The 22,385-nt window shown below is 48.7% G+C and overlaps 1 protein-coding gene across 1 annotated transcript in view; it reads right to left on the bottom strand.

The window, feature by feature from the left end:
* Positions 1-3,703: 3,703 nt before the first annotated feature.
* Positions 3,704-22,385, bottom strand: part of KIAA0319L (KIAA0319 like) — a 107,002-nt gene continuing 88,320 nt past the window's right edge. The window contains exons 16-21 of the mRNA XM_060019139.1: positions 21,257-21,416; positions 15,672-15,814; positions 14,701-14,823; positions 13,879-13,969; positions 11,298-11,389; positions 3,704-4,975 (exon numbers count right to left, since the gene is read on the bottom strand). Of these exons, the coding sequence (XP_059875122.1) occupies positions 4,788-4,975; positions 11,298-11,389; positions 13,879-13,969; positions 14,701-14,823; positions 15,672-15,814; positions 21,257-21,416 (797 nt within the window). The 3' untranslated portion in view covers positions 3,704-4,787. The remainder of the gene's footprint in view (positions 4,976-11,297; positions 11,390-13,878; positions 13,970-14,700; positions 14,824-15,671; positions 15,815-21,256; positions 21,417-22,385) is intronic.

Consider the following 22,385-nt stretch of genomic DNA (forward strand, 5'->3'; position numbering starts at 1 on the left):
TCCCAAACCACACACCACAGGTAATCATACCCCCGAGGATCCCTAGGCATGTTGCCCTTATCCTAAGGGAGGATCTGAGTTATTACTGTCTGCTCTTCAGAAAACATACAAAGGGCACGTGACCTAGAACTGTATGGCCGCCCCTCCTGCAGCCCACGTGGCTGTCACAGAGCCCTGGGCTGAGGCATCTTTGTCAACCCTGCTAGCTTACTTGGGCCCAGGGAGGCCTGTCAAAGGAGAGCCTGGGCCCACAATCTTAACACCAGCCATTAGTTCACTTGTTTTTTGGCCGCGCCGCACGTCATGTGGGATCTTAGTTCCCTGACCAGGGATCGAACCCATGCCCCTTGCATTGGGAGTGCAGAGTCTTAACCACTGGACAGCCAGGGAAGCCCCCTACTTTTTTTAAAACAATGCATTGGTTAGTACAATAAAGTTCATTTCTCTCATCACAATCCAACGGTCATTCTGGTAGAGCAGCTCTCTTCTAAACGGTGGATTAGGAACTGGGCTCCCTCCACCATGCATGTCTCTCCCATGGCCTCAGAGTCCCCCGAGTGCTCCTCTGCATCTGGCCAGCAGATGGAGGAGGGGGGCGTCACACAGAAGTTTCTAATGGGTCAGGGCTGAAGATGGAACACCTCTCTTCTGCCCATATTGTGCAGAAGGCTGGAGATGAAGTGATTTGTGTCCCGGAAAAGCACTCTGGTTTGGCAAGCAGCTGATCTCTGCCACACCCAACTTCAAGGGCTTCTCCCTGAGGTGGTTAAGAGGAACTGGGTGTCTGGGTACGTTCCCTCTTTGTCTCCAAATCCAGCTGGTTTGCAAGTCTTTTGGAGCTGAGCTGCTAAGGGCCGTTTTCTCCCTTGTCAAGGGTATGGTATGGGTGCACAAATATTCTGAGGAATTAATAAAAGATCAGTTAAATCACAATAACCTATGGGGTGTGGGTTCCAGGCATCAGTATGTTTTAAAAGTTGGGCAGGTGATTCTAACGTGCAGCCAGTGTGAGAACCACTGATGTCGATACACAAGAACGTGATTTGTTAGAAGTGGGGACCGGGACCTATAGCGTAGCTCAGGAGGTGAGACTAGGGCACGGCAATAACCTGCCAGCCAGCGTTTTGTATCTGCACTGAGAACTGGACAGGAGGCTGGCCTTCCCATGAAAGGTAACTTTAGTTTTCTTCCTTGTGACCAAAGAAGCCTGATCAGTACCCTCCAATGTCAAACCCCAGCAACTCAGAGAGGCCCCCAGGGTGGGGGGTTGACCTGTTCGGCAGCACTTGGACACAGAGGCACACACCCCACCTGGGCCTTCGTGGGGAGGCACAAGAGTGGACAGCCCCAGCCCTGGCACTGGAAATCCTGGATATTAAGTAGGCACCACCAGCACCAACCACAAACTGGAGGGTTACATAGGTGAAAGGGGTCATAATGGTGGCCTGGGTTTTTTGGGTTTTTAAACATTTTTTAAAATTTATTTATTTTGGCTGCGTTGGCTCTTCGTTGCTGCGTGCGGGCTTTCTCTAGTTGTGGCGAGCGGGGGCTACTCTTCGTTGTGGTGCGCGGGCTTCTCATTGCAGTGGCTTCTCATTGTTGCGGACCACAGGCTCTAGGTGCGCAGGCTCAGTAGTTGTGGCTCACGGGCTTAGTTGCTCCGCGGCACGTGGGATCTTCCCGGACCAGGGCTCGAACCCGTGTCCCCTGCATTGGCAGGCGGATTCTCAACGACTGCGCCACCAGGGAAGCCCGGTGGCCTGGGTTTGACCAGAGACTAAATAGGGGCCTTTAAACCTCAACACAAATTCCACAAAGGAGTCAAGGGCCTGATCCATGCTCCTCAAACCCTCCTTCCCAGGGGCTCACGGCTCCTGACTGCACGCACCTTCTTTCCATACCTGTTTGTTCTCAGAGAACAACTCTCAGTGTGTGTGGCCACCTGTGCTGGCTCCCTTCACTGATCAGATAGGCCAAAGGGAAGCTGGAAGAACAAGATTCAGAGCCTCCCCCACCTTTGCTCCCACAGAAGGAAGGCCGTGCTGCAGCCTTCCAGCCCGAGGGGTTTTCTTTGAGCGTTGCTTCCTGGTGACTAAGTCTCCTCTCCACACATAGCACCTGTGGGCTTCAAGAAATGCGAGGATGCCCTCTACTGGCCTTCCCTCTGGCCATTCTAGAAAATGAAAGATGGAGGCCTTTGAGGGTGGAGGAGTGTTTAGCTAGGTTTGGTCAAGGCAGGGGCTCCCAGGCTCCTGAAATTCAGGATTATTTCAGAAGGGTTCCTTTGGGGTGACAGGGATATATGGAAGTAGCCTAGCTCTCCCTAAGCAAGCCCAAGGATTTCTGGCTCTTTCATGAGTCAGGCAAGAATAGGGACACGGCAGTCTTCTCGATGCAAGACCCCAAGCCAGGAAAGCAGCACTGGTTTCTGGGTTTTGTCCCTTTTTTGGTGGGAGGAGTAGGGGATGAAAAATTCTTTTATTCATCTGAGACTGAGATAAAAATATATCCTTCAATGAGCTGTGGCTGAGATAAGATATAGGAACGAGGCCCAAAGAACACAGAAGAAACCTACAAAGCCAGTAAGTTATCAAGTCCTGTAGCTCCTTCATAGATCCTTCAAAGTTCTTCCAATACACCAACCTCACTAAGTCCCGATCGCCTGCCCACCAGCTGCTCTGGGGCAGCCTGGCCTGCACACCCGAGAACACACGCGGCCCTGGCCCACAGCGCGCCCCGGGCAGATTCAAGCTCCCACTCCTCTGAGCTTCCTGCACCCTCGCTCGGGACGGGTCAGCTGCTGCCTCCTATTCATGACACACTGAATGTGCACTTCTAGACCAGCGGTTCTCAGAGTGTGGTCCCCAGACCAGCAGAAGAGCATCTCTGGGAACTTATCAGAAAGGCAAATTCTCGTGTTTCGTCACAGTCCTACTCAATCAGAAACACAGAGGTGGGGCCCAGCAACCCATTTTTAAAGGTGGTTTTGATCCAGACCACGCACAGGCTCTGCTGGGCCCGAGTTCTAATTCCGTCATTTACGGTGTGTGGACCGAGTTACTTCTCGTATGCCTCGTTTCTGTTCCTGTAAAAACAGAACCAATACCACCCACCCTCAGCTGCTTTTTGTGCACAGGGCCTTGGGGAAAGAATGAGTTCCACAGTCCTTCTCTCCCCTCCCTTTCCTGGGAGTCCAAGACCGAACAGCAGCCCTCCTTGTATCCCACAAGCTCAGCAGGCTGTCCCTCCAACACTGCACAGTGTTCTGGGGGCCCGGGCCAAGCCCTACTGCTTTGGAGACCCCAAAGAGAAGGGCAGGGCCCATAAAGGCCAACCTGGGCACTGGGACACGCTGTATCCCCAGCTTGTCCACGGGGTAAGGGTAGGGGTGAGAGGGGGTGGTGGTGTTTGTGTGTGTATGCATCAATTTTGTGTTCACAGAAGGTCGAAGGAAGGACAGAAAACTCCCCTCCCTAAAAGCCACAAGGAGCAGCTGGCCAGCAGGGGCCAGGGCGGTGACTCCTCCATCAGCAGCCACTGAGGCAGGGTCCCAGCACCACACATGCTGATGCCAGGCCCATGACCTCCCTGCCGGAGGCCATCATGTCACAGGGACATACAGGTGCCTGGACCCGTGGTAGAGGCCAGCAATGGAGCACAAAGCGGCACACCCAGCAGGCACATGTACAATTAAATAGCATGTTTAATCATCTCACGACAGACTGTAGTGTAGTAGTATAAACTGTAAGTTTCTTTTTAAAAAGCCGCTCCCCCAAAGCTCCCATTCCTCAACACCCAGAAACCATGGCTGAGGAACCAGTGACAGGGCCGGAGGGATTCAGGAAGTCTCTGTTCCATGAAGCTGAAAGTCTTTCCAGGTCAAGGTTGCCTTATGAGTAGCCAAGAGCCCTAGGAGGAGCTGATGCACACACACTCACTCTAACACACACACACACACACACACACACACACACACACACACACACACACGCAAGGGACACAGAGAGAAGACACTCGGACAGACGGACACAGAGGAGACCGCTGTGGGGCAGTCACACACGTGCATTCTCATGCCATAACATTCCAGTCTGTTTGTGGCTCTCTCCTCTGGGCACAGGGAGTGGTGGCCTGATCCCTGAAGCAGCCAGGGTGGTCAGGAGGAAGAGGGTGGCAGTCTGTTTCCGGCCTGGCTACTCTGACACAACAGTCCAGCAGCCAGAGGGGCCCCTCTGCGTTCCTGAAACAGCCAGCCCTCCCCTAGCCCAGCAGCAGCGGTGAGGAGGGGCACCACTTCCTCTGGGCCTAGCAAGAGGGCGCTCCGCCCCAAAGCCGAGAACAAAGAATGTGCCTGCAGGCAGGCTTTTGGAGCCAGGGGGCTGGCGGTGCTTGTTTCTGTACCCAGGGGTGGAGGACACAGCCAGGCCTCGCTGTGCAGATGCCCCGGAAGCAGCAACCCTGCCAGCAAAGAGCTGGAGAGGAGGCCAGGAGCTGCCAGTGTCCATCCTCGGAGCAGAGGAGGGGTTCCAGAAAAGGAGGCCCTGAGGTGAGGAGGCCCTACCAGACAGGTTTAAAGAGGAAACCTCTTCATTCACAGCTTCATTCAGGGGTTCCCGGAGAAGGTCTCTGGATTCAAGTACCAGCAGCTCTAGTTGAGGGTATTAGGGTGGAGTGACCAGCAGACGCTGGGAGAACAGCTGCCCTCAGACATGGGAGGTATGAGAACCAGCCTGGCAATGCCCTGCACCCTAGCACTGCCAACCCCTAACCTGAGGAGACAGACCAGGCGGCTACAAGATCTCCTCCCGTGGGCTCCTGGCCTTAAGCGGGGTCTGCCCGTTGGGCACAGAGCCGTTCTGACCATGCAGGAGTTTGCCCTTCTCTCGGTCTGGCCATGCGAAGATGGCGTCGTCACTGTCCAGCTCCGACTCCGAGTGCATCAGGCTGCTGCTCAGCACCGGGCCTTTGTGTCTGACGCCTGCAAGGGAGTCAAGGGACCCAGCGTCAGAAGCACAAATCTTCTCTTCCTTGAGCCACACCCTGCACCCTCCTCCCAGCCTGAACAGAAGCAGAGGGACAGGGCCAGTCATGGTCCCTCTCCTGAAAAGGAGGCTTCCCAAGTCCTCCCAGCCCTGGCTAGACGGGACAGTCCATCAGGGAAGCCTCAGAGAGCGACCGATCAGGTTCCAATGCGGATTCTTTATTTTCAGCATCTATTAGCTTTGGTTAGTGCCACCCAACGACATTCTCTTTTCTCTCTCTCTTAAATGTAGAATGTTTTATCTCCCTTTATGCAGAGGGTGGAGTTCTGTGGGGGGCAGGAAATACAAGGAACAAGAACTTAGGCTCTAGAGAATGAGTTTTGTCACTGTACCCTGGCTCAGTATGGATGTAAAGTGCCTGCCAGAGGTGCTGACACTGAGTGAGGACACAATTTCATTCTACGCAGACGTTTACCCTGGCTTCGCTGAGAGGGTACAAGGGGTGGGAGAGCAGGCATGTGGCCTGGAGAGGTCTCTGCTGCAGAGCCTGACTGAAGCGGGGACTGTCCCAAGCCGTCAGCTGGTCAGAACACACAAACGAGGACCCATAAGAAGCACCTGAGGTCAGAAAAGATGCCTGAGATTTTTTTCTTTTTAATAAATTTATTTATTTTTTTATATTTATTTTTGGCTGTGCTGGGTCTTCGTTGCAGTGTACGGGCTTCCTCTAGTTGTGGTGAGAGGGGGCTACTCTTCGTTGCGGTGCGCGGGCCTCTTATTGCGGTGGCTTCTCTTGTTGTGGAGCACGGGCTCTAGGCGCGCAGGCTTCAGTAGCTGTGGCTCACAGGCTCAGTAGTTGTGGCACACTGGCTTAGTTGCTCCATGGAACTTGGATGTGGAATCTTCCCGGACCAGGGCTCGAACCCGTGTCCCCTGCATTGGCAGGCGGATTCTTACCCACTGTGCCACCAGGGAAGTCCCAAGATGCCTGAGATTCTATAAGTCACTGTAGTTTCCTTCACTATTCATCCTTATGGCTGCAGAGGCCAGACCATACCACGAGGTCTGGTAATAGTTTTAGGGCAGATCCCATCCAACAGCAAGATGGCTGCCCGCTGGCTGGTACAAATACTACTCCAGAGTAAGCAAAAGGTAGGCTGAGACAGCAGAACTAGAAGTGGGAATTGCCAACATCAAGAATCCAGCTTGGGGCTTCCCTCGTGGCGCAGTGGTTGGGAGTCCGCCTGCCGATGCAGGGGACAGGGGTTCGTGCCCCGGTCCGGGAAGATTCCACATGCCACGGAGCGGCTGGGCCCGTGAGCCATGGCCACTGAGCCTGCGCGTCCAGAGCCTGTGCTCCGCAACGAAGAGTAGCCCTCGCTCACTGCAACCAGAGAAAAGCCTGCATGCAGCAACGAAGACACAACACAGCCCGAAATAAATAAATAATAAATAAATTAGTTAAAAAAAAAAAAGGTGACCAGTCAGGTGAGCTGTGTTTGAACCCTCATCCTCCAACAATCACTCTCCCTCCCCCTGGTCCCATCCAGGTCCCCAATAAACACTGAAAGAAGGTCCTGGGATGACTCTCAGGCATTCTGCCCTTTCCTGGCCAGACATGACTTCAGGCTGTGAACGATGAGGGCATCTAGACTCTGACTGCACCTGTCACTCGGGAACCACAGCCCCACAGACCTTGCCCGTGTGCTGGTCATCTGCGCAGTGTGCTCTGGGGCCCAGCTTGTCCATCTCAGGGGCATGGTTCTGGGACATGACTGTGGACAGCCACAACTCCCACTGATTCTCAGGACTGCAGAGCAGCAGGGCCAGAGAAGAACACCAGCTTCCCAGGCTTTTCCAATGTGGTAGGGGACAGTGGCAACATAAGAAGCGTCAAGACCAGGGGAGCGTGAACGTTCTCAAAACCTCTGTTTTGCCCCTATAGATGAAATACCCTTTGAGGGCTTTCTCCTCCAGCATCCAAGCACTTGAAGTTTCCCTTGTTCCCTAAAGCCCTTCTGGGCCATAGGTGTGGAGGACAGGAGCTTAAGGGGGGACGTGTTGCTGGCTCCAAAGTACACAGCACTCACCCGGGCCCTCCTACCTCTAGCTCCCGCTCTGCTTGAAGAACTGAGTGGGATTCATCCACTAAGCAATACAAGCTAGGAAGCTGGTTATATCAGTGGGTGCTGAACACGTACATCTCCTCTGACTCAGCAATCCCGTTCCTAGGTCTACACCTAACAGAAATCCATACACGTGTCCGCCAAAGGACATGGGCAAGAACGTTTACAGCAGCACTCCCCATCACAGCCCCAAATGGAAAGAGCTCAGCTGCCCATCAACAGTATACCTGACAAATAAATATATTCCTACGAGGGAAATTACACGGCAATGGGAACGGACGAACGACTGCTCTACCTAACAACACGGATGGATGTCCTAAATGTAATGTTGAGGGACAGGCGCCAAGCCCAATGATTCCATTTATATAAACTACTCCAAGATATTAGAAGTAAATTGGGGGGAGGCAGGCAGTGACTGGGAAGAAGCACAAAGGGGGCGCTTCTGGGGGGCCGATTACATGGGTACATTCACTTATGAAATGTGCTTATGATTTTCTGTACACATTAGACTGAATCACAGAAAACTGCTATTTTTATAGGTCAAAAGTCAATTATCAGTAATCTTATATGGTTCAATCTAATAGACTTCAATAGAAAGTCTTGAAAAAAAGTCAACAGAACAGCAAAACCAAACCAAAGCAAAACCCACAACTGCTGAATGTAAACCACGTCTCCTGAGGGTGGGCACGTGTCCCACTCCGCCTGCTGGCCTTCGGTGCCAGCGGCTCCGAGCTCACTCGGGTGGGCGCACGCCACGTCCAAGTCCCCCTCCTCCCGGCGGCATCCACCTCGGCTCACTTCCGCACACGTCACGCTCCACTAAACTCACTCTTCTTCCGGCTGAACTTCAGTTCCACACCTTGTACAGTTTGGTCCTGAATCCCATTCTCCTCATCCTACTGGTGACTCCGCTCTGGGTTGCACCCACGAATCCACTGCAGAGCCCAGAACAAGAGCCGGGACTTCTGGCCTGGTCAGACCCACACCAGATACAAGGCGACTCTCACCGCCTCCTCACGTGGACACTGTGCACAGAAGGGCCTGCCAACCCTCATCTAGTCTCATCTTGGTTACCTGGGAGCAGCTGGCCACCTGCAGCCCTCCCCGCTCCCTCCCTTTCCCCACAAGTCTGCCTTCCCATCCTGCCGTCACCCACCCGCCTGCCTCAGAAGAGGCATCTTAAGCCCTTTACCCACTCCTCCCTCCTCCCTGCCCAGGACCCTCCCCTCTGTCTTCTGCGTCTCTGCCTGCAAACGTGCTCCTGAACCCCCTCCACCCTGTCCTGAATCTCCACTTACTGTCGCTCAGCTTCTGAGCGACAGTAAAAAGGACTTTTAAGTATTTAGGGCCTCCATTTTCTCACCACCTACATACTTCCTAAATAAACTGCACTTTGACTTCTGCCATCTATCACTCACCATCTACTCCATTTTGTTAGGTGACCAGAAACTTCTCCAGTGTCGTGACTGCCGTCATCACCAATTCTTACCCTTTTCTTCCGCAGCAGCAAGCACGCTGACTGCTCCCTGGTGACACCCCTCCTCCCTCACCTCAGCTCCTTAGCCCTGGACTCTTCTTTTGTCCCTCGACACTCTCCCCAGAAGGGATGTGATCTACTTTTGCGGAGCCGACCGTCACCAGCATACAGAAGATTCCTATCCAGTCCTGTTCTGCTGAGTTCAATTTAATTCGTCTCCTCTTACCCGAACTGCACCGACTGTCCTAATTCTGTCGTCAGGGCTATCAGTCTCTTGTCTCTCATGTCAGAAGGCAGCCTGGACCTTTCCTGTCCCTCCATCCCACTGACACCAAGCTGTCTGAGCCATCATCATCCCTCCTCGGACCGTCACAGAATCTCCTTGCTGGCCTCCACCTGTAATCTCGTCAATGAATGAAATGTTGTCACTAGACTAATTTTACCATGCCAGCATTCTCAAGATGTCACTTCTCATCACCATCAGAACAAATGCTTAACTCCTTAGGCTGATGTTCAAAACTCCCCATAATTTCACCCTCCAGCCTCATTTCCTCAACCCCACTCATAACTGTTCTAAACCAAACGATCCTCTCCAGCGCTGCTCTGCAGTCGTTTGCATCTAGGGTAATAAAAGCACCCAATCCACAGACGCTCAGAGAAGATGCTCGGGCGCCACCCTTTACTTCTCCTTCTCTCTCACCCCCCTTGGAAAACGTAGCATGAACTCAGCAAGCCTTGCCCCCAGATGGATGTGGAACCCGTCTGCCTCTCTCCATCTCATCATCTCTCCACCATAAGGGCATTCTATCTAATCTCCTCTCACCCACTTTTGCCTCTCCAGTTCCTTCACATAGCAGCCACAGTTGTCTTTTTAAAATATAAATCTAACTGCACCATGCACCTCCTGAAAAAACTACCCATGGCTCCCCATTGCTCTTAGAAGGAACCCACAGCAAGGTCCCTGCTCACCTGTCCAGCCTTGTGCCCCTCACCCAATGCTCACCATGTCTTCTTCAAATCCCCTCTGCTCATTCCAGCAGCTGGGCCATCACCAGCTTTGCCTGCAGTCCTATTTCCCAGAGTCTTCACATGCCTTACTCTCCTTCTCGTCATCCCTTGGGTCTCAGCTTAAGTGTTATTCTTTATAAAGACTTCCATTATCACATTTTGTATATTTGGGAACTTGTTTGTTTAATGTCGGCCCGACATAAACTACACGAGAGCAACGTCTTTCTGTTTAGTTCACTGTAATATAACCAGTATCTGGCACAGGGCCTGGTACACAGTGGTATTAATCCATATTTACAGATGAATAAGGTACAGTCCCTACCTAGTAAGCGGACAATCAATAACATAACGGATATAATACAGTGAGAGAAATGCCAAAACAGACATGTGGGAGAAAGATAAGCACGACTTTAATTGGCAGGTTAAGGGAAGGACGAGAAAGTGCTTTCTGGACAGAAATATGAACCAACAAAATTGGTTTAGAAAAGAGAGATACCAGCAAGGAGGAGGATCTCAGAAAAGCACAGTGACGTAAGCTCACCAGGGCCATGTCTACCAGACCAAAAGTAAGTCGCGAATGACTTCAAGGAGGGGAAAAGCCTTGCCAGAGCAACATAAACACAACCTTGGCTACCCTGTGGACGGTGCTGTACAACGTTCTCCCCTCGAGGCCTCATCCTCAGTATCCTGTGTGCGCTCTGGCTGCGCTTCTGTGGTTCGCTAGGCCCCAGCCTCCAGGCACTGCCCCACAGCGTTCCCTAACCAAGCTGCCTGGGTGCTGACAGAGCCCAGGCTGCCTATGAGCATTTATTCTCTTCTCATATGTCTTCTCCCTCACTACAGTGAAATTCTGACGGCAGAGCCTACGGTTTAGAACTCTCTATAGTCCCCTTACAGCCTCTCCTAATACGAAGCTTTAAGCATGAGAGATGTTTAATAAATACTTTGTATAAAAATAGTTCTACTAGCAGAGTGTTTAGGAATAGCTCTATATAGAGTCCAGCTCCCCTAAAGAGATGAGGCCTATCCTGTGGCGTCCATGATGAATGGGAACCTCACCAATGACCTAGTCCAGACAAGGACGGAGGGCCTGCTACCCACCCTGGCCCTCCGAGCCCCATCACTGAAAGCCGTCTTAATGCTTGTGCAGCTGGAAATTCTCTGACAGATGAGCGCAGTGCACCTGGAGCCAGCAGGGGAGCTGCCCTCCACCTGCTCTAAGACAATGAGGGAGCCTGTGGATCTACCTGACAAATACTGGAGAGAGGAAGATGGGAGAGGATGGCTGGCGGCAAGGAGGCCAGCTGGCAGACGCTGGCTTTGATCTCTTCGTGGCCTCACCTTGTCTGCCCAGAAAGGACAGACTGATGAGGAATAAGAGACCAAGGTCCCTGAGCCTGACTACAGGGACAGCTTGAAAAGCTGAACTCCAGGCAGGAACCCTGAGGGGAACGAGCAGGCAAAGGAAAGCAAGGGGCTGAGCCCCTCGGCACAGTCAAAGGACCACTAAGAAGTGAGCCCTGGGGTCCGAGCTTGTCCAGTAGGCAAAGCCGACCCTGAGCCCTCATCAGGGATGGGACAAGATGCTTTTCCAGAACAAAGAGCCGCCAACAAAAACACACTTAGGAGGGACTGTGATGGTGGTGGCTCTTCAGGGAGAGCGCACCAACCTAGACACCCCCGGTTCCCAGTTCCCGGGGCCACTACCTGCTCGGGACGTTGGCTTCAGTTCCAGGCTTTCCTGATCCGTGGCATCCAGGATCCTGTACTTGCTTTTCCTCTTAGGTTTTCCTTTTTGTCTGAAAAACACAATCCCCCGCTCAGGAAGAGGTTCTGTGTGAGGCACAGGTAGCCCACCACAGGGCGGCAGCCAGACTGCAGACAGAGCCCTGCCTTGGGGGACGCTGCTTAAAGGAAGGGATGCTTTTCCTTGTTCCTCAGCTGGGAAAGGCAGCAACTGGGATTTGTTATTCAAATAGTCCTCACCGATTTGGGAAAAGGTAAAGGAAACATTATCATTTTAGCATGGACTCACCACTCCACAGTGGCAATGAAGGAAGGATAGATGGGTTAAAAATGTAAATAAAATGACGCTCCTATGCTGGAAGGGTATAGGGTGGAGGAAAGCATTAAACCAGCAAAACCTTGTTAATGGTGGTTGTCTTAGGCTGGTGGGAATTTTAAAAAATTCTTTTAATTTTCTAAGTTTTATTGTGAGATTATATTGCAGGTTGAATCTCAGTTCTGCCACTTATTAACTGTGTGTCCATGGAAAATGTCATTTTCCTGAGAAAAGGTTGTTATGCATATTAAAAAAGATATTACCTATAAAATGTATAAAATGTTATACACATTTTATACATTTTCGCTTGGTACACAGTAAACATAGAAATGATACTTATTATTAATAATTAAAAACACAATAAATGTTACCATTAAATATTATAAGACTAGATAGGAAGACTAAATGAAAAAACCTGAAAGACTTAATCATGACTAACCTAAGTCTACAATTACATAAAAACATATACACATGAGAATCCCAAACTGAAAGAAGGCAAACAAATTAAGAACCCATGTGCCACAGCTACATGTAAAAGAATGAAATCAGAACACTCCCTAACACCATACACAAAAATAAACTCAAAATGGATTAAACACCTAAATGTAAGACCAGACACTACAAAACTCTTAGAGAAAAACATAGGAAGAACACTCTTGGACATAAATCACAGCAAGATCTTTTTTGACCCACCTCCCAAAGTAATGAAAATGAAAACAAAAATAAACAGATGGGACCTAATGAAACTTAAAAGCTTTTGCACAGCAAAGGAAACCATAAACAAGACAAAAAGACAACCCTCAGAATGGGAGAAAATATTTGCAAATGGAGCAACGGACAAAGGATTAATCTCCAAAATACACAAACGGCTCATGCAGCTCAATATCAAAAAAAAAAAAAAAAAAAAAACCCAATCAAAAAAATGGGCAGAAGACCTAAATAGACATTTCTCCAAAGAAGACATAGAGATGGCCAAGAAGCACATGAAAAGATGCTCAACATCACTAGTCATTAGAGAAATGCAAATCAAAACTACAATGAGGTATCACCTCACACCAGTCAGAATGGGCATCATCAGAAAATCTACAAACAACAAATTCTGGAGAGGGTGTGGAGAAAGGGATCCCTCTTGCACTGTTGGTGGGAATGTAAATTGATACAGCCACTATGGAAAACAGTATGGAGGTTCCTTAAAAAACTAAAAATAGAATTACCACACAACCCAGCAATCCCACTACTAGGCATATACCCTGAGAAAACCATAATTCAAAAAGACACAGGCATTCCAGTGTTCATTGCAGCTCTATTTACAATAGCCAGGTCATGGAAGCAACCTAAATGTCCAACGACAGATGAATGGATAAAGAAGATGTGGTACATATATACAATGGAATATTACTCAGCCATAAAAAGGAACCAAACTGGGTCATTTGTAGAGATGTGGATGGACCTAGAGACTGTCATACAGAGTGAGGTAAGTCAGAAAGAGAAAAACAAATATCGTATATTAATGCACATATGTGGAATTTAGAAAAATGGTACAGATGAACCTGTTTGCAAGGCAGAAACAGAGACACAGACGTAGAGAACAAACATATGGACACCAAGGGGGGAAAGGAGTGGTGGGATGAATTGGGAGATTGGGATCGACATATATACACTAATATGTATAAAATAGATAACTAATGAGAACCTGCTGTACAGCACAGGGAACTTTACTTAATGCTCTGTGGTGACCTAAACAGGAAGGAAATCCAGAAAAGAGGGGGTATATGTATTCATAAAGTTGATTCACTTTGCTGTACAGCAGAAACTAACACAACAATGTAAAGCAACTATACCCCAATTTAAAAAAAAAAGAACCCATGTGCTAAGGTGGTGAGGCTGAGGTGTGGAGTATTAAAGGCCACACACCCTAGAGATAAGAGCCAGGTCCACACCCCAGGCCCTCCCACTCCCACTCCAGCCACAGCCACGTTTTCCAGGTGGCAAATCACTGCAGTGACAGCCACTCAGCCTACAGGAGTGTGCTTCTGCCCTCAGGAGTGTCAGAGGTAAGGAGAACTTTTCTGTGCATGCCGTGGGTGGGCCATGGCATGTAACAGCGATGGGAAGGGAAGAAACCCAGGACTCAGCACCCTCAATACAGAAGGTGCCAGATACCTCTCTAATGAATAAATATGTAATTAGAAGCACGAACAAATTTCCAGGGAAAGTCCATCTTACCTCTTACAACAACAGATTACAGTCCAGGAGAGGATTCCCAAGGCAACAACAATGACAAAGGAAGTAATGATAACATATAACACGCTCCACTCTGCCAAGAGAAACAAAATATTAAGGGCAGTGAAAAAAGAGGCTAGAAGGGAGGTCTGGGCTGCCCACCTTGGGTAGGAGATGGCTTCGCTCTGTAAACAAGAAGGCCCCTCGGGCTGCCCAGGGAAGGTGAGACCTTGGAGTTAAAGGCAGCTGAAACTTTAAACCTTATGAATTGCCCCTGTTTTCAAGCTGGTGCTCTGAGATCCTGGGGAAGTGGGGCAGGCTGTAAGGAGCTTTAACAGAGGGAAAGGGGGGAATGGAAACCTACGGGCTTCCCTGGGGCCAGAGTACACAGGCACTCCAAAAAGACAGGAGGCCTTGCGGCTCGTCTGATTTAGGCTGCATTTTGTAGTTGGTCTGATTTAAGCTTGTTTCTTCTTAAACAACTGCTTCAGGGGAGTTCCCTGGCAGTCCAGTGGTTAGGACTCGGCGCTTTCACTGCCAGGGCCCAGGTTCAATCCATGGTCGGGGAACTAAGCAACTAAGATCCCGCAAGCTGTGCTGGGAGGCCAAACAAAAACAAAACCAAAAACAAAAAACTGCTTCAGAGCTTTCCTCTAACCTTGAGCAAGTGTGGAGGAAGGAAGTAAACGTCCTCTGCAAACAGAAAATACACAAAGTTCTTCTCCTCGTTGCTCATCTGCCTTGGAAACACCAACACCCACCCACTCAACTCAGAGCCACACTCAACGCCAAACCAGCTGGCACAGTTCCAAGCAGAAAACTCACCACAGTTGCTATCTCCATCCCTCAGCTGCACCTTGATGAAATTCTCCATCCAAAAAGGGTCACAGATACAGCGTTTGGTGAATGAATCACAGTGGCCATGGTCAGAACAGTTCAACTGGCATGCTGAAAGTAGCAGGAAAGGGAAAAAAGTCAAGGGGCGTCAGAGCCGGGGGTTGACCAAATTCCAGTGCCCATGAAGATACGAAGGGTTCCCCTGCTCAATGGCCTGTGACCACATTTCCTGGAGACCTGCCCCAAGAACCTTTATAGCTGGACACAGTGTCCATTATTATCATCATGGATAAAACTGGAGCAGTTAGAAAGGCTCCAGACTGTTTTTACTTGCTGTTTCTCCATATCAGCAGTTCTTAATCTTTCATGTCCCACAGACCCCCTTCTCTGAATAACTGCCGAAATAAAACATAGTATTACAAAGGAAGGCAATTATACTATACATGTTTTTGAAGTATTTAAGAATACAGAACTTTAAAATAATATGTGCGTCTTTATTAAATTATTAAGTAACAAGATCTAGAAGTGTGTCTAACAACTGTCATAATTTTGAAGTGGTGATGAGTAAAAATGCTATTTCATTATGTAGTATGATACAAAATTATCTGAGATTTCTATTGCCTTAAAGTCACATGTTCTGTTAATACTAACTGTAGTTTCTTGCCTACCTTCATGATTGAGGAAAACAATAAATTTCAGTTAGAGGTTTGTGAAAATAAAGATGTAATTTTTTTCCCATTCAAACTCACAGCCCCTCTGAATGCTATCTCAGGGGCCCATGGAAGGTTAAGAAGCTCTGCAATGAGTGGAGACTCTTTCAAGAAAAAATGGTAGTTGAGGAAAGTGATTATCTCCTTGTTCCCAGAGAAGAGGAAATGAAGCCCAAGGACAGCAGGGACTGACAGGTGAGCTGTGGACACTGGGTGGACTCTCATTCCCAACTTCCCAGAATTACTCACTGACAGTATTGATTTCCAGGGCTCTGAATATCAGAAAGTCTGCCTTTTGCTTCCGCAGCTCACTCTTGAGCATCACTGCCACCTCATGGCCTTTGAAGATCTGGTGAGGAGGCTCATTTTGAACAAAAAATACCATCTTGGTGCTGCAGAGACATGGAACAGTATGAACGAGCTGAAGCTGTCAACACGATAGCAGCAGCTATCATTTGCTAAGTACCTTCTGTTTGTGCGAGACCCTGTGCTAAGTGTTATACACATTCACTCACAGGAAGCCCGTGAGAAAGGGGTTATCAGCATCATCTCCATTCTACAGAGGACAACACTGGGGCTCAGAGGGGTTAAGTAACTTGCCCAAGGTCACACAGTTAATTATGGCAGAGCCAGATCCCAACTGATATGTCTGACTCTAAAGCCTATGCTTTTAGAAAAGGCCTAAGCTGCCCCAACTAACAAGAAGACCTATTCCAAAAGCTAACTGGAGGCCAGAAAAATGGGGATTTGGTTATGGGTACATCCCTGCTGTCAGCCCCTCCCGCCGCGGAGCAACCGGCTCCGGACGCGCAGGCTCAGCAGCCATGGCTCACGGGCGCAGCCACTCCACGGCATGGGGGATCCTCCCGGACCGGGGCACGAACCCGCGTCCCCCGCATCGGCAGGCAGACCCTCAACCACTGTGCCACCAGGGAAGCCCTGCCAGTCTTTTAACAGCTAAGTGTGTGGTGCTGTTGGGTTTGTGCCTGGGTTATCTATGAGACAAACCACAGTGCTTTGTAAAATATAAATTGTTGGACAGCATCAAAGCATTATCTGTAGGTCAAAACATAGCCAAAACGATCATTACTATGACAGCAACAATAAAGACCCCACACAATGGTGTGGCCAGTGCAAGATTATGTTATTCTAGGCCCAGAATCTGTTTGTTTTCTGACCGTCAACTCTGGCCAAGGTAGACCATGTCTGAACTCACTTCTGGGTGGCACAAAATCTGTTCTCTCTGCCTTGGCCTCCATTTTTGGCAGCCTGCTTCGTGACTCCGTGTTAGTCTCACAAACTGAACTTTCCCAATCAGTGGGTCACATTGGGTTTATAGGTGAGCCCCAGGTATTGATCACCACAGCACACAGGGTGGCTGGGTGGGACCTGGGTATCCCAGAGGCCCTGGACCAGCTGCTTCCAGTATAACTGTCTATTTATCCCCAAGTGCCATATAAACAGCATCATTTTCTCTGGGTGACCTGACATGAAAGTTTGGGAAGTCCTGTCCTAAAAGCCTTTTCAACGCTTGCTGCATAGTGAGGCTAACGATGGGGTATTATAAACTCCAGAATCAAGAAACAAACCTCTTCCATAAAAGATTTGTGGTCATTTCTCATACATATACTACTATACATAAAATAGATAACTAATGAGAACCTACTATATAGCACAGGGAACTCTACTGTTCTGTGGTGACCTCAATGGGAAGGAAATCCAAAAAAGAGTGGATATATGTATATGTATAACTGCTTCACTTTGCTGTACAGCAGAAACTAACACAACCTTGTAAAGCAACTATACTTCAATAAAAATTAATTTAAAGAAATCTGTGGTCATTTCTCATATTTTCTCCTAGTTACCTAATTCATGCTTACAGTTTCAATTTCTGTCTATATACAAATAACCGTCAAATCTTTGTCTCCTCTCCCTATGTCCCTCCTGAGTGACCAAATCTGTACCTGCGAATGCTTGCTAGAGTATCTATACCAGATCATCCACAGGCATCTCAAATCCAACATGTTCCAAAATAAACCTATAATAATCACTAACTCATTACGTGTTAGAGACTACACAAACATTATCTTATGTAACCTTCAACACCCCTATAACATGGGTGCTAGCGTTTTTATAAGTGAAGAACGGGTTCGGAGAGGTGCAATAATCTGCCCACTGTCGCAAAGCTGCCACTAACAGAGCAGGGCTCAGAAGCCAGGACTGCCTGGTGTGAGGCCCATGCTCCTTCCCATTGTAATACACTATCTCCCTGCAATCATATCCTCCTCCTGAATTCCTCAGCTAAGCCAATCTAGGCCAAGCCAGAAACCCAGAGTCACTGTGATGCGTCTCTCTTCCTCGTGTCCCAGAGGCAGTGACGGCAAGTACGCAAGCAAACCCTTCCGCAATGCTCTTACCCGCACTCTCGCTAGTGTCTTCCAGGGCTTTGTCCCAGCCAATTCCCACCAGCTTGATGGATCCCAGCAGCCACCTTCCCTTTTCCTATTCCCAGGCTGCTGAGCAGAGGTTAAAAAGAAAGTCCTAATCATCATGCTGTCTCTGACCCACTGAACCCTGACTGCATATTAGATTCACCTGGGGAGTTTTAAAATTTTAGGTGTCCAGACCTCACTCCAGACCAAATGAATCATAATCATAATCATAATCATGTGGGGGTGAGGCTTGGGTAATGATATGTTCATAAAAGCTCCAGGTGATACTATTATGCAGCTGGAGTTGGGAATCGTTACTCTCACCTCATGTCTCTAACCTTGGTTGAGACTCCAATATTGCTCAAAGCCAGCACCCTTTCCTGGAGCTGCTGTTCTCAACCTTTACCACTTTCCTCAGACTGCCCACCTCATTCTCACCTTCTCAAAGCAGATGGCCTTGCCTCCAGTTTCAGAGAAAAAACAGGACGTTGGTACCAATACTCTCAAATTTCATCCTTCTCTACTTCTAAATTCACCCATAATAGCACATCTTCCCTCCTTTCCTCCTGCCTCCAGGGAAAGTGGTCTCCTGCTCTGCCCACAGCCAGCGCCCCAGACCTACCTCCATTTATAACCCGCCTCCCCAATCTCCACCATCTACCTTTCCTCTGCACCTTCCCCTCAGTCTATAAAAATGTTCAAGTATTTCCTATCTTTAAAAGGTGTTCTTCTGAGCTTGTCTCCCATACTGTTTTCAACACCAGCCTCTTCAAAGAGGCATTATACTTACCACTTCTGCATCCTCAAACTATGAACAAAATTTTCTCCCAGCATCTAAGTAAAATGATCTCACTATAGTTCTGATGATCTTACTAATTAGAAACCCAAAAGCCTGTTTTGCGTGCTCACCACACCTGTCTCTATAGCACCTGAATCCTTTGGCAGCGCCCCTTACTGCCAGCTTGTCCCTTAACTTCCAGCAGACAGCTCCCACCTGGTTTTCCTCGCATCTCTCTGACAGCTGTTTCTTAGTTTCCTTTGCTGGCCCTTCTTTCCTTGCCTCCCCCTTAAATATTGACGTTCTCCAGAGCTCTCTCCTCAACCCTCTTGACACTCTCCCAGTGCGACTCATCCATCCTCATGGCCTTAAAGCCTGCCTGTATGTAGTGACTCCCTATCTCAGGCCTTCCCTTCCACCTCAAGTTCCAGCCTATATGTGCTACTACCTGTCCCTATGTAACCCATAAGATACGCCAAATTCAACAGTCAGAACTGAACTCATTATCTTTTCTTTGAAACTGGATCCCTAATCTCAGTTAATGGCATTCACCATCTATCTAGGCATCCAAGCAAAAATCCTCATACTTGATGGCTCACTCACCTTCATTCCCCAAAGGTCACCGAGTCCTACTGATTTACCTCTGAATTTCTTTTAATTTCCTCTTCTCTTCTGCCATTTCCACCACCACTACCTCAATTCAGGTGTTATCACCTTTTTTACTAGACTAGTCCAAAAGCGTCCTGATTGGTCTCCCAGCCTTTGGTCTCTCCCTACTGTTTTTTTTTTGGCCGAGCCGTGCAGCCTGTGGGATCTTAGTTCCCCTCTGTGTGCCATGCGGGATCTTAGTTCCCAAGACCAGGGATTGAACCTGCACTCCCTGCAGTGGAAGCGCGGTGTCTTAACAAATGGACTGCAAGGGATGTCCTGATCTCTCCCTATTTTAGTCTAGCCTCCACACTACCTATCTCCCTAAGGAAAAAAAAAAATCTAATATCCTTGCTTCAAAAACAAAACAAAACAAAAAATTCACACATATAAAACCAACTAACTTGAGTCCTCCTATCCAAAGTATTAACACTAAACTGCTTGGCTTGCTTATGACTGTTCTCAGTCTACAGAGCCAGCCTTATTGTCCCCCATATCCTAGGGCCCGGTAAATGCTCTGAACCCAAGGACTTCTTCCAGAGGAAACTCCGTACTTTCATACCACAGGACCATTGCTCATGCTGTTCCCCTATTCTGAATTTCCTCCTAGTCCTTCTATGCTTCATCAGGGCAAGTTTTACTTCTGGAAAATCTTTGGACTACCTCAACCCTCCTGGAAGAATTAATCGCCCTTGCCTGTGTCTCCATGATTGTGTTACCTGAAAACTGGGTTCTCTACGTGGTGTTGAGCCAAAAGACACAGCCAAGTCAAGAATGAGGAGAAGGAAGACTTTTATCACTTGTGGCAAGTAAGGAGAACACTGGGATCTTTCTCAAAGCAGTGTCTCCGCGAGCAGCAAAACTGCGGAAGCTTTAAGCTCAGGGTACGTGCATATTCGTGAAGGGGCTTGAGCAGAGGAGAATTCAGCACAGAATTGGGACAAAAGTCAACAGAGTCCAAGCTTTAGCTGAGGGTCATGAGGGTCAGAAAAGGTCGATATCATCATTCCTTAGGTTCCAGTTGATCTGGTTGTCAAGTACTTCAGGCTACCTTTACCACTGAAACAGAACTGGGAGTCTTTACAACTGATTTACTATTTTTGCTATTGTTACTTCTCTTGCCTGAAAAGAGTCATTTGTTCCTGCATTCCTTTTTGTTTTGTTTTGGCCACACCATGCGGCTCGTGGGACCTCAGTTCCCCGACCAGGGATTGAACCCAGGCCAAGGCAGTGAAAGCCTGGAATCCTAACCACTAAGCCACCAGGGAACTCTCTGTTCCTGACTTCTTTTTTTCCCCTTAAGATCATTCATTACCGAGACCTGTTCAAGGGCAAGTACTGTGGCCAGGCTTAGATCACAAAATGGCTTAGGCCAAAAATGGCTTTGCTTAGGTCAAGAAAGCCATGCCTGGTTCTCTTTCTCTGAGGACCCCCTACACTATCTGCTCACAATAGCACTTATTCTGTCAAATCCACCCTGTACTGATGCTATATGTTAACTTGATTACCTCCCCTACTAGACTATGGTCTTCAAACATCATAGGCCTCTTCTGACCTTGCACCCTGCTGCAGTGTCTAGTACAGAGCCCATTACCTGTACTAGAAGAGTACATTTCTTCTTCATTAAAAAAATGAACGCTGGGCTTCCCTGGTGGCGCAGTGGTTGAGAGTCCACCTGCCGATGCAGGAGACACGGGTTCGTGCCCCGGTCCGGGAAGATCCCACATGCTGCGGAGTGGCTGGGCCCGTGAGCCATGGCCGCTGAGCCTGCGCGTCCGGAGCCTGTGCTCCGCAACAGGAGAGGCCACAACAGTGAGAGCCCGTGTACCGCCAAAAAAAAAAAATGAACACCATGAGTGGTTCCTGGTCAGAGAGCCCACCCTTCTCTACCTACCCACACTATTTCTCAGCTCAGTCAAGAAGTCCAGGGGACCCCCTGGTCTTTCCTTTTCTCCCCCCATTCATTGCCCAGCTACCTCTGCTCCGTGTACGGCTGAATCTTTTGCACAATGATGTCGGAATCCAGCACCCCCAGGAGGACCCCAATCTGGCGGATGAACATCCCCTTCAGCCTCTCAGTTAGCTGACTGACGTTGACATCCAAGATGATCTCCACCAGGTTGTTTTTCCTGGGATCTGGAAAGCATGTGGATCAGTCATGGCTTTAGAAGTAGGAGAGTTAACATAGACCTGCCACTGTGCATGTGCTTTGGCCCAGGAGAGAATGTGGTGAGAGCATTCAGAAATGCAACTGCCCTCCTTCAAAATGGAAAGGCACAATAGTGAATTCCCCATTGCTTTGTCCTGGTCCCCAGCAATCTGGGGCTGGCTTGGAGAGCTTCAGAAGCACTCCTGGTCTCTACACCAACCTGGCAATTACCACACATGTGCTGGGGACCAGGCCGAAGTGATGGGGTTTAGTGAAGGAAGTGGGGAACAGAGAAACACTTGAAGGTTTGTTTTAGAAGTCTCTGCCCAGTTGGCTTTGCTGAACTCTCCAGGCCAAGCGGCAGGTAGCTAGCGATCTCTCCTGATCCAACCTGATTTTCAGTAACTTGCTGTACTTTGTTTACAACAATGGGAGGGATATTTTCCATCTCAACAATCTTATGGGAATGCATCTGCCCTACAGTGTTGAAAACCATAAACACAAAGGAAATACAGGCAGCCAAGAAACAAGGATTTCCTTAAAACAACATCACAGCCGGACGATGTTTTTACAACTCTAGAACTCTAAGACCACTGTGCTTTACACTTTTGATTATGTCCTAAAGACTATTCTACACTTGCCAAGTTAAGAGTGACTATTCAGAATACCTATTCACATACTTGGATGCACCACTTGCCTGTCCTGATGTCTAATTTATATAATTAGTAGACTATCTGTGATCTGATTTTAAACACAGAAGAGACTTTATAGTGTCTTGGCTGTTGTCCTTCAGAGGTAGGACAAGGACTGGAAGACCTGCCAAGATCCCTTCCTGTCTAAGACATCTGTACATTAGCTTGGCCTAGATAATAAAGAGTAGGTTTAAAGTTAATACCTTCTCATCAGTTGTTCAGGAATTTATAAAGCTCTACCCCACCCTGTACTCACTGCCTCCC

This window comes from Delphinus delphis, chromosome 1 (genome assembly GCF_949987515.2).
Source record: "Delphinus delphis chromosome 1, mDelDel1.2, whole genome shotgun sequence".
NCBI lineage: Eukaryota > Metazoa > Chordata > Mammalia > Artiodactyla > Delphinidae > Delphinus > Delphinus delphis.